At 45.2% G+C, this 12,890-nt stretch overlaps 1 protein-coding gene across 2 annotated transcripts in view; it reads right to left on the reverse strand.

The window, feature by feature from the left end:
* Window positions 1–12,890, reverse strand: part of ITPR1 (inositol 1,4,5-trisphosphate receptor type 1) — a gene marked incomplete at its 3' end in the record, with an annotated part of 162,775 nt that overhangs the window by 35,236 nt on the left and 114,649 nt on the right. For both annotated transcript variants that reach the window (XM_082004787.1, XM_082004786.1), the window contains 6 exons: window positions 10,645–10,825; window positions 9,774–10,027; window positions 4,395–4,595; window positions 2,166–2,276; window positions 803–898; window positions 10–132 (listed from right to left, as the gene is read on the reverse strand). In XM_082004787.1, the coding sequence (XP_081860913.1) occupies window positions 10–132; window positions 803–898; window positions 2,166–2,276; window positions 4,395–4,595; window positions 9,774–10,027; window positions 10,645–10,825 (966 nt within the window). The remainder of the gene's footprint in view (window positions 1–9; window positions 133–802; window positions 899–2,165; window positions 2,277–4,394; window positions 4,596–9,773; window positions 10,028–10,644; window positions 10,826–12,890) is intronic.

A 12,890-nucleotide genomic window follows, 5' to 3' on the forward strand; every position in this document is an offset into this window, starting at 1 on the left:
AAATTCTACCTGATGAGCTAATATATAAATGTTGTGTCCCACATTCCTCGGAGATGCTGCAAGATCTTCCCCATTCTCTCCATCCTCAAATTCTACTTCTCCTTGCAGATAAGCCTTCTTTATCACTTCCACCTAGAAAGACAGACACAGGCCAACGAAAAGACTGAGGGTTGAAGTCTGCTAAAGCCAGTATACACCTGCCACTCCTACAGGGGCGAAAGGGAGTTGAGCAAACAAATTCAAGAGGAAGGTCAGTGGGCTTCTCAATAACCAGGATAAAACAGAAGACCTGAACTCAGCACCTTCAGTCCAGCTCATCAACACAAGAAGCCAAACTTTATGTTCCTCTAGGTAATATATTCTGAGCCACCCTCATGGCATGGTGCGTCACGTTCTGACCTCTGGCCCCTGCTGTAGCTATGTGCACCAAGACAAGCCCACAATGTTTCAGCTGTACTTCGAATGTCCTGTGTTTTCGCCAGTTAATACATTAACCAGCCCAAAAGCCTGTTACAGTCTACTGAATGATGCTCCTTCCCTGTCTTGCGCAGGATGCCGAATGCCTCCTCTGTAGCATTCAGCATGGCTACCCTCATCGTTCGTGCTGCCTGAGAAGACAGACCCGTCCCCTTTGGATATTGCACTCATTCAACACATCCTTGAAACGTCTTCCAGCTGCTAGCGATCCATGCAGAGACCTCTTGCAGCACCCCTGTGGTGGACGTGGCCACCCCAGTCTCCCCAGTGCTGCCGTACCTGGCTTGAATGGAGTTGGGAGTTTCAGAGTGATGCAGGGACTCACCAGCTCTTTGGGCCTCATGTTGTAGAGGATCCTCTCCGCGTTCTCGCTGTCATGCCTGCTTTCCATGATCGCCAAGAGCAGTTTTGAAGCATTGTTCTGAAGGGAGGGAAGAACACCACCAATCACTGCCAGGAGTCAAAAAACTGAGGGTACCCAGCTGGAGCACTCCCATCCCTGCTGCCCAGAAGGGCTTGAGATACCTCATTTCTCCAAATCGGAGCTGCAGGCAAGGGAGAGCCTCCCAGCCACGTTCTCCCTACTGCAGAACTCCTACAGCCTCACCTCGCCAAGCACTCCCTCCTCTAATTACTGAGATAGACAACTCAGTAGTATTTTTTACCACTTTATTTCCCAACCCCTACTTACTGAAGGACATCAAATTAACCCAAGTTAAGTTTCAGATTTCTAAACCGCTGAGATTTCAAGCTTGTGTGTATTATTTTGTCTTGTTTTAAAGACACTGCTGCATTACTACAAGCTCTCAACTCCAAAATACTGTTGATTAAATCAAAGGACAGCCAAGGCTGAAGACATAGATGTGCTTCACTGCTTTTAACTGAAAATTACTCTGAGACCTGCTCATGCCAAGAAATAGAGGGAGGAAATGGGAAACTACCACAAGGCACCAGACTACTTTAATACGAACAATTAAGATTAAAATCCATCATGACTGACAATAGAAACCAATAAAAATATTTAATTTTGAAGTATAATGCTAATTGAGTCTAAAAGCATTTTTTATTTAGAATAATAAAAAACCCACATTACCCATAATAATGGTCTAAGTCGGCAGCGGAAAACAACTAGACATTGCACTATAAGACAGGACAATAAGTCAGAAAGGAAATATTTCTAAAACACGTGCTGAAGCAGGAGTGCTCTCTGACTATTGTTGCTAGAAGACAACCTGCTAGTGTATTTTGAAACCGGCTGCAGGGCTAATTATTTCAACATTGATATGAATAGCCCTAAAAAATTCTCGATGATTAAACAACAGCAATAAACTATTAGGAAACTAGAGGTAGCATGAGAAATTTGACTTCCATTGTATATGCATAAGCTCACCACCAATGGAGGAGTTTTCATTGGCTTTAAATTTTTAACAGGAAATTATTCTAGGATTCCTCAAGCGTGTCTTGACTGCCTGCATCCCCCCATCTGAAAACCGGTGGCTCCACGTTATCATTTAGAAGATTAAATACCTGTGAAAAACAATCTTTCGGCACTGCCTCCAGCTTGCTGATGCATATATTTTTTTGGCACTTATGAATATTGGGATACTATAAACACCCACATAATTCCAACAATAAAATTATGTTTCATCTTACTGTTAAACGGGGATCGCAAAAAAATATTCACTTGCCTTCAATTCTAACACAAGGTCCATCCTCTTCTTTCCCAAAGGGTTGATGTCATTGAGAATTAATGCTGTGATGATGTCAATGCCGTTGGACTCGTGAGTAGCAATGCAGTTCTGTCCAAAGAAAATTAATCAAACTTCACTCACTGTCTACACTAAACATGCAGCCTAGGCTGGTGACCCAGCCAGAACAGAAGAGTCACCTCTTTCATCACCTCGTAAGCTGTTCGAGATGGATAACTGAACAGAAAACTCCAGTCAGTGGAATAACAAAAGATTAAGGCATTTTGTTTCAAACTTTTCCTACCATCAGCCATGGCATGTCCTACTGAAACCACCCAGCCTCAGGAAGCAGACAGCAACGCAGTTGATAAACGAAGCATTTCCATGCCAAAGCGTCCAGGCTCAATACATAGCTAAGGAAGAACGCTGTTTTACTAAGATTAGGGAGAGTTTTCTTTATTTCAGATGTGCCAATCAACACCTACTTCAGTGCTGTCTAACCAAAGAATGTGAATTTCCATAACCTTCTTGCTCACCCTTCAACCCTGCTTCTATAATGGTCTATAAAATGTACAAATGGTCTATAAAATGTACAAACCGACAGTAGCTTGCTGGCTTCAAAATCCAGAGCCCTGCTCTGTCTTCGAGCTCCACCGCGAAGATCCGTACCTGTATCTAAAAGTTGTTATTCCACCCGGTCCGTGTAACAGAGAGAAACTGTCGGTTATGAACCGACATATACGGCCCTGTGCATTCCCACTCATATATATGATTTCATCTGAACATCGGTCACCCCCACGATGCTTTGTTAAGCTTTGCTGTACATGACATTTGAGTGCACTTCAAGAAGAGGCACTTCAAAGGATAGATATTCTTGAAGGCTTTTTGAAAAGTCATATGCCAGTCTTTCTGTACCATACTACGGTTCAAAGAGTATGCAAATGGAGAAAATAAGCAGATATCCACGTTTTAAGTACAGAGGTTTGCTTGTTAGAAGGGGGACGCCCACGCTGGAACACAGGACGTACCAGGTCATGCCAGCCCGATGGGAAGAGTGCTACTACCACACACGCCGAGCACGTTATTTGTTGAGTCAATGCCACAGAGCGGCCAGAGTTTGGAAAACTATTTTGGGGTAGCTCTCTCTTCAGTATGGTTTACTAGGCTTCCAGACTTCATTTGACTCATTGAAACAGTTACAGCAAGAGTCACATTTAGACCAAAGGCAGAAGAAACGGGCCTCATGGGCGATGCTGCTCTAAAACCTGGCCGTACAAGCTGCGGGCAGGTAAGTGGGAAAGCATGGCTGAGCAGTACAGCCGCCCCTGCCCTCGGATCCTCCCCTCTGGAGCAAACCCGAATTCTTCAGCACCTAAAAACTCCTGCTTATGCAAACAAAGTATCTTCCCATACTCCTTGCTAATTATTCAACCTTTGAGGCACAGAGCAGACCGAGTCCAGCTGCAGCTCAGTAACTGCTTTAGCCGATAGCATTATTGTCATTATTCAGTAACATAATCCTGTAACATGATTACTTAAACCACCATGCTTGCTTTAGAACAGTTATTCCTTCTCGGAGCAGAACTTACCGCTGACAGCGAGTACAGCTTGGGGGCAGCCGGAGAGAGGCTGCCGACCCCCCGCAGACAGTTGGTGGTCCTCACCAACACGTAACCCTTGTCACTGGGAACCACCGCCACGTCCCCATGCAAGCGCACGGGCAGTCGGCAGCTGCACGCACCTGCTTCTACACACGAGACCGTGTCTGAAAACAGCCTCAACGTGGTTATCACCTTCGTTAATGAAACTACAGAGCTCAACCTTCTCTCATTAGGCTGAGGCGGGGCGGGGGGAGGCACATTTCTGGCCTCATTTACAACAGGTAACAGAGATTGGGTTTAGCAGTGTTTCCACCATAAAGTACAAAAACTCCCCACTCTCCCTGTCTGTCGAGTCTAATAAAACCACTTAAATACTAGCAAGGCAGAAAAATATCTACTGCTTTGAGTGGTTTAACTCCTCAGAGGAGGCCTTGAAAAAGAGAAGTTGACTATTATGCGTTTAAAAGAAAAAAACCCACCCCAAACCAAAACCCCTTTGTAGGGCAAGTAAAGCGAGCTGCGTTACAAGACAACACGAGTCTAGAAGACTCAGAGCCAAGCCCAGCAAAGCACAGGCTGCGGGTGTAGGGAGAAAGGGTGATGCTTTTGACAGCTATGGATGTATTACCTGGTTCTCATGGCAAGGCCCCTGACAGTACTCGGTCAAACTTTCCAGCGTCTGGTTGATCAGCGCTACATTTTTCTCATTTATGTACAGACCAAGTAGTCCGAGTCCACCAGTTGTGCTTCCACAGATACAGTCCAGAAACTGCAGCGTCTCACACACCAAGTTGTAGTTCGTCTTGTTGTTCTGGCAGCGTAGGAAGTTCTGCGGGGAAAGTGTCAAAGCCGGGAGGGAGGAGGAAAAACACATACAAACTGATGGTTGGATCATAACATTTTATTAAGTTTATCAACCCACAATCGCACTGCACAGTATATTGCTCTAATTTCACTGGAGCCTGTACAAGCAACTTAAGCCTCTTTCAGGGCTTGCTTGCAACGCGCTGCTCTCTTGAGCAGCTTGTTGGCTTCAAATTTCATAGAAGGCAAGCAGCAATAAGCAGAGTGCCTCCATGAGAGCACTGAAACCCAACATGGAACAGGCCGTTCGCTGCCTGAGCCTGAGCTCGTTCCTGAGCCTGGAAGCTTTCCTTCTAGCCTACCTGCTGCATTTCACTGCTAACCATCTCTCAAGGCTCTCTCCTCCCGAGACCTTTCTCCAAGACAGCGGCAGCAGCTCCGTGGCTCCGGCTCCGCAGCGGCACCACCTGCGCAAGCGGCCAGGAGGCACCTGACCGCACGCCTGGAAGGAGGCGTCTGGAAGAGCAGCTCTCTCGGCTGCATTTCTTCCCACATAATTATTGCAATCCCTGCTCGAAGCTGCTGATTAGGAGCAGCTCTTCTAATGAAATGCCAGATTTATCAGCATGGATTAAACGTGTTTCCTCTCTCCTGTATTCCAAATGGGAAAAAACCCCAACCAAACCCAACCAAAACAAAGACAGACAATCAATGAAAAACAATTTCCCAGTGACTCAGATGCTGTTTTGTCAGTGTGCTTTGTCCAGTGTGCTGTGTCCAGCAGCGTGCTGTAAAAATGGATAGCCACTACCACTTTCTTCTCTTCAAAGTTTCAGCAGGAGAACTCCTATCTAGCCTAATTCTAGCAGGTTACAAAACACTTCACTTCAAAGGTGAAAAACCCCTCAGACGAACAAGATGCACGGGACTACGGAAGCAGCAAGGGCTTTTCCGCAGGCCTGCAGAGGAGCGCTGTTAACTGATTGTCTCTACTGCCTGCGTCAGACTAATAAGTCTTTTAAGGCAAACAGACTGCAAAATTGCCAGATTCAATTGAAGGCTGAGCTAAAAAAGGAAAATGCTATCTATGAATGCAGACTAAAGGTGACAGTGATTCAGCACATTTCAGCTGATTGCTCATTTAGTATCCGGACTTTTGATTAACTTGTCAGAATGTAGAAAGGTTGATGCTACAGAAATTGGAACTCATGCCTTCCCTCCAGGAAAAAAGCAAAAATAATGGATAATACTGAAAGCGATGAAACAAAATGCTCCCCGGCTGCAGGACGGCATTATTCTGATTATAGGTAGGTTTACACCAGCCTTAGCTTCTTGATCCAAAGTCAATAAACACCAAGGGAAGAGCAGGAATGAGGCACAGGAGGCAGAGGAAGAATGAGGCACGGGAAGCAGAAGGACAATGTTAGATGGCAAAACAAGGGGAAGGTAAAAATTGTAGAAAACAAGACCCTGCTGCTCTGTGAGAAACTGCCCCAGGGAATGTCTGCTGCCACCTCAGCCAGCATAGATAGAGTTCTTCAGTGTCTGCCACCCAGAGCATCTCACGGGCTATGAAGTGGGAACACAACTCTTCAGTACTGGACGTGCCATCCTGCAACTGTCAGTGGGAATGAACCTGAGATACCATCCGTGAGACCCTGCGTTCAGAGTAAAGAGCCATAGTTGCAGATTCAGCTAGACCGTATGACAAATACGCAGCTTGTGGGATCTTGAGGAGAAAAGGGGGAAAAGAGCACGTATACTGCTAACTTTAAGGATCCTATATACTCAGTTGAGGGAGAAATACTTTCCGATAGGATGAAGTGAACTCAAAGTCAGGCAGTCTTTAAACTCTAAGTCTTTAAAGTCATAGTAAACAGATATTTTTAAATGACCAGATTTTTCTCTACAAGCAGTCACGTAAGGCAAGGCATTTTTCACTGAATACAGGCTTGCTCTTTGTTCTTATAAAGGTAATTCTCTCACACACACATGCTTCTTGCCTAAAAAATGGTGAACTAAACCAGCTCATTCTCTGCATGCAGTAGTACTGCTCCACTTGCCAAATTACCAAATCGCTCTCCTGCAGCATGCAGAACTTTACTGTTCTTTATTACCTAGGCTTTGTCTCCAGGGATTCGGAATAAAAGAAACAGTCAGATCCAATGTTAACAGTTGTATCAATTCCTGCTTCTTCTGCACAAAAGCAGTATTTAGCCTACCGACTTAGACCTTTAATCTGAGCATGACTGGCTAGCGTATTACTACAATATTTTTATTTCACAGAAATAACGCACTTGATAAGAAAAAAGAATTGGAGTATTATTTTTCCCATGAAGACGGGCTTTTTAGGTGTAACGCTGGAGCTGCACGCTTGGCTGCGGCGGTGCGGAAGGCTCCTGGGTATCACCTGCCCAAGTGCCAACCCCGGAGGGAGGGCACTGCTCCCTCTCCCACCGGGAATCCCCACTCCTCTCCCTCTCGCTTCCAGCCAGCACAGCTCTTGCTTACAGCAAAGCGTTCACTCGGCTTGTCACGAGCTTCAGTTCTCGTGGCTGATTCTGTAGTACACAGGGACACCTTCATCCAGAAAAGAGACGGTACCAGCAAGACCTCCCAAGGAAACTGGTGGGGCTGTAGCCCGGCCAAAGCAGAACTGACGACAGGCTGGCTACAGCAATTCAGAGCTGTGACAGCTTCGCTTTCAAGGCTGAGCTCTCGTGCAGAACCAAGGGTCACACCTAGTGCAAGTTTAATAAGAGCACCCAAGTATCTGTGTGCCGAGAGAGAAATGGAGACATCAAGAGTACTCCACAGGAAAATTTGATGCATCCAGCCTGAAGCGGTTAACAAAACATACTTAAGTGCCCACCTGTTTGTCCCTGTCCTTGCATTAATTTGAAGATCTTGCAAGTCCTCCTCCAGACCTATGGGGTAAGCTGGAGGGAACAGCATCCTGACTGCATGCATCATGGAACAAACTGCAGTTTTATCTGCGGAGGGAACGACCGAGTGATGCCGGAGGCACAGTATTGCATCTCTCTGAGACACTTCACAAAGACTTCCTCCTCATCTAAAAGACATATCGACTCTCACAGCTGTGACTTGCATTTTCCTGTTTTTGCACAACATCTGGCTACTCATCATTGCTAACGGCTTGTAAGACGCTTAGTCTGACAAACCTACAACTGCACTGGGCAGGTGATCCCTATTCAGTTCTAATTCAAATCTAACTTACGCAGTTTTGGAAGATGCACACCTTCCAGAACACGTCTTACTTATTCCTTTAAGCAGCGAGTCCACTGGCAATATTGATCAGGAGTTCAGTTGCAACATACTAGCTGATGAGGCAAAGGTCTTGAAGCTTCAAACGCTCCTGACTCCCCTTCAGGGCTGAAGGAGAAAGGCAAGCATCGAGGCAGGCAAGCGGCAAGAGGACTGTATTTGAGAAATTGTTCCTACCAGCTTTTTTTTTTTTTCCCCTAAATAAAAAAAAAAAACTTTTTCTCCCAGAGCTGAGTGCAACTACCTTCTATTTAGGGAGTTTAATTGTTCAGGATGGTGAACAGTTCACGCCAAGTTTCTGCATTGGCTTGAAGTCAATTTTGCTCCTATAGCTTTCAGTGCCTAGCCAAAGACAGCAGCAGCAAAGGATCATGTGTGTGCGGTTTGGACTACTGCCATATAAAACTGCCGTCCTACTTGTCTCCGACATCGCTAACGGCATGAAAATTGTTTGACAAAACAAAGATCAAATAGTTTTTCGAAAAAAATTAGGAGAAACCCCGATGTATGTAACCTCAGCACCTAGAAAATGCTAAAAGAATTCCACGTTCACAGCACAGGAGCATTACCATACAGATTTGATTTCACATATTGCCAGCAGCAGGGCATTCGAGTTCAGCGGAAGTGATTTGGCAGGTCTGAAAAGCACTCACGCAGGGTCCTACACTTCTGGCGTGCCACACAACAATATGCAATCACGGCAATTATTCCTCCTTTATGAGGACATTTAGTACATTGTACTGTGTCTCACTAGCTGCTCGCTCGCATTCAATTCTCATCCAGCAGCAGCAGTTACGCTGAACAAATCATCACATTAATTGCAGTCCATTTGTAAGCAAAAATCTTATCTCCTGCAGAGGCATGCGCTAGACACGATTACGAATGTACAAGTTCTGGGCTCGCTATTTAAAATTATAGAAACACATCACAGAGTACCAGAGGACAGCGGAGGCTGGCAGGGACCTTTGGAGACTGTCTAGTCCAACCCCCTTGCCCCGTCATGGGGCACCACCGAGCAGAGCCTGGCTCCGTCCTCTTCACATCCCCCCGTCAGGTATTCATACACGCGGGTGAGATAGCCCGAGCCTTCTCCTCTCCAGGCTGACCTCTCCCCACCTCCTCCTTGCCCATTAGATGCTCCAGTCCCTCAGTCTTCCTTAAGAAGCTCTGCTGGACTTGGGAGCCCAGGACTGGACCCAACACTCCAGAGAGGGCCTGGAGCTTCCCATCAGGCACCGTGGACTTGTGCATGTCTAGCTTGTTCAGCGATTCCTAACCCAATTCTCCTCCACTGAGAGTATGTCTTCCTTGCTCCAGACCTTCCCTCTGGTCTCATGGACCTAAGGTTTGTGAAGGATGGTCTTACCAGTAAAGACAAAGGTGAAGGTGGTATCGTTGCCCTTGATGTTCCTCACCAGACTCAACTCCAGCTGAGGCTTTCCTGATACCATCTCCACGTGTTCAACTCTATGCACGTGAACAGGTCCATGAAAACCCATGAGAACCTGTTCACTGGAAAGTAAGCACATGCCTGAGGGCTGCTGGAACCAAAGTCCCAGGGCTCGCTTGATTTTCCTACATGACTTTTTTTCCCCCCTTTCCTTCCCCTCTAAAAAGTAGATCACTAACTTCACAGCAGAACACTTGCTTACTTTAAGTATATACTTCTAAAAAAGCCACACGAAGCGTTGATCCCACCACCTTTTACATACATTGAAAAGACCACTGAACACTGGATAACTGGACTTCCCTGTATTTGTCCAGCAAGGCATAAATGCTTTCTTTGGATTATCTTCAAAGCCAAAGAAAAAAGTCGGTCACGTATCAATTTAAAAAGGCATGGGATTGGCGAGACCGATGCGACAGCAGCGACTGCGCACGGCGACATGAGCACGCCTGCTCAGGAGCCAGGCTGTACCTGCAAATCCCGATTGTGGTTTTCACAGAGCAGCTGCAAGAACCGGAGGATGGGTTGCATTATTGAGATCACAGCACTCATCTCCAGGTCATCTTTGCTCTTGTCTGCCGCAGACTGTGCTCCTTCTCCGGCCGAATAATGATCATCGGGATCGGCTTCCCTCCGGTAAGTGTTGTAAGCCTTTCTTGTAGCTGCAGAGGCCTCCAGTAACTGATCCCGGACCTCCTCAGTGATTTGGGTCATAGGCTCTCTCACTAAAACACACAAGAACAGGTCTTCCTTAGGGAAACTGAATAAAGGGGACCAGAAAAATCTATTCACACATTTCCCATTACAGTTTCACACGCAGGCCAGCTACTCATCATCAGTTCTTTCTGGTAAGTATGTTTAGTGTGGTGTGAGGGTCTCGAGCTTAGAAGGGTATCGTGTCACTCTTCGCACCTTTTATGCGAACCGCATTGAAGTTATAAATTCTGGTATTAATTGGTTAGGGCACACACCTCTAGTGCTATCAGGAGTTATGATCAAAGGACCTACTACAGAAGAAAATTAGGATTTCTCCACTTATTGTTAGAGAAGGCACTGACCACAACCCACAGTCCAGGGTCGTTACTATGGATCAGATTTGGGCAGCTTGTCACGACAGACAAGGCGGCAGAGTCTCATCTCAGAAAATTCATTTCAATAGCACAATCTCACAAATGGATGAAGAGGGGATGAAGCTCTTGAAATCCCAAGCCAGGGCACCACTGATCTCTGAACTTTGCTCTGTGGGATCAGAGATCAGAGCATTATTGCATCAATTGAAATGAGTTCAAAACAAAGCATTTTACTCCCTTGTGACTTCAGAAATGGAACAACTAGGGATTACCTCTTTTCCTGCTCGGTACATCTCTGTCTGAGTCTTCATCCTTCTTTTTATTTCCTAAGTCACTAGTATTGACTGTGACAGTAGCCTTGATTTCTTGCTGTGCCACTTTCATGCGATCATAAAAAACCTTAAAGAACTTTTCAGATTTCTTATCTTCCGTCAGTCGGCAGAAGAATGAATGCTACAAGAGAAAATGGAACAGGATCTCTATCTTCATACGCAGGTCTGAATACAGATTATTTCACCTTTCTTCACTGCGTGATATCCTGAAGGACTGGGAGGTTAATTAGTTTTCAGTAAACTGAAACCTAGAGCAACGGAAACTCATACTTTATTGCTAAGGAAGCCCCAGTGTCTCAGCTACGTTAACTCGCTTATTAACAACTTCCAAATACATTTCTAAAGAAAAGTGAGTGCAATAAATCAAGCTAGGCCTAATACATTTAGGCAGCACACTTCTCTCTCCACAGCGGAATTAAGGTACAATGAATTAAGGTAAGGACAATGGAATTATCTGTGATTTGATTCTCAGTTCAGAAACAAAAGCGTATGAGCAAAATATAGAGGAAGAAGAACTGTCCTGCCTTCCCGCCCTCGAATCAAAGGGACTGTGACTCTCAACATGCAATAGTCCACGTTAATCACAGTCCAAAAACGTCCGAACAGGGCAATGTAATGAGGGATATTTCGTGCTAAGTTTCCATCGTCCTGTCTGCAGCAGACTTCTTAAAACCCCTTTTAATTCCTACTCCAATGTATCTTTAAGTAACAGAAAAACTGAAAGCATTGACTACTTTTAAAAAGGTTTATTAATGTTCTTCTGCCCGTATGTGCAGAGAGACAGAAAGTTCTTCCTAAAATCGAGGAGAATACAAATCATGTACAGGTCAAAAAGGAGCCACCACAGTGAGTGATCAGACAATTCTTGATGAAACCAATATGCTGTTACATAAATCAGGACCAGAGCTTAAATACAACTGAAGGATGAACTTATAAGTGGGTCACCTTATGCAGAGTATTATGAAATTAGTTAGCATTCTGCAGCGGCTCACGATCCAACAGCTTTACATGATGAATAGGAATGAACCCTGATTTATTGAAAAAACAAATTAAAATGGGAATAGCAATATATCCTGCCTGCTTTTCTGCAAAGCAGAGCACACAAGGCCGTCTCTGGTACGCCTGCCTTTGATCACTCCCGAGCAGCTGCAGTCAGAACAGCGCTGAAAGACTTTGAAACACTAATAAAGTTGCATCTTTGATTACAGACAGAAGAGCAGCGCTCTTAAAGAAGTTGGTCAATATTCACATGAGAGATCCCTCCCACTACTGCCATTCCTTCTACCTGCCCAGAGCATCTCAGGTAAACTCTTAAGAGTCCATTCTTACTTCTAATGATTAACAGAGAGGAGGGAAAGGAGAACCACCCAGCACGGGCATCGCACGCCCGCAAAGCCGGCCACACCGGTACCTTCTCCTGACATCCGTCCAAACCGCCTGGTAGAACAGAGACGCCAGCACCCCGCAAGAGGTGTCTTCTACCGAAAGCTGCTGCAACAGAAATTGTGCTGGGCCCTGTGACATGGCACAAGACGATTTGGGTGCCCAATTCATTTAACAGTATTTGCAGGTATCTCTAATCCAATACTTCATTTCAAGAGTTTTTAATGTTTTCTCATAAAATATACCCAAATAAAAACATCCTTTGTCTGAGTAAGAGTTTACTTATCCAGATTTTTTTTTTTATTCTAAACTGGTTCTTTGACCTGACCAGACTTAATGGACAGAATACTGTCAAATTAAAATCATAACCAAGAGGTGCATTAACATGATTTCCCTGAGCTGCTGACCAGTAACCAAACCCCGGTTTGGGTCATTTAGACAGCCAGCCCTCTGAGACACGGTCTCTTACGCGGTGGCTAGAAGAACTGACGGAGACAGAGTATCTATGTTGCATCTTGAAAATTTTACTCTACCGGTATTACACAATGAGCATACCAGTAATCATATTTTACAGATAGACCTGCATAAACCATAGGTTCCAGAAAGGGTAACCGCTTTCTGAAAAATGCCACAACTTGCTCGTCAGGCGAGCGATGGTTGTCACCTGGCTGCACATCTCAAGAGCCTATACAGGAGGAGTTTCCCTGCGATGAAGCAGCGGTGAAGGAAAAGCTTTTTTTTTTTTAAATGAACCACGCTGAAGAAATACCTTGTATGCAAGTAATTGTTACTTGCTGGCAGGC

This window comes from Phaethon aethereus (genome assembly GCF_964289735.1).
Source record: "Phaethon aethereus genome assembly, chromosome: 11".
NCBI classification, from domain to species: domain Eukaryota; kingdom Metazoa; phylum Chordata; class Aves; order Phaethontiformes; family Phaethontidae; genus Phaethon; species Phaethon aethereus.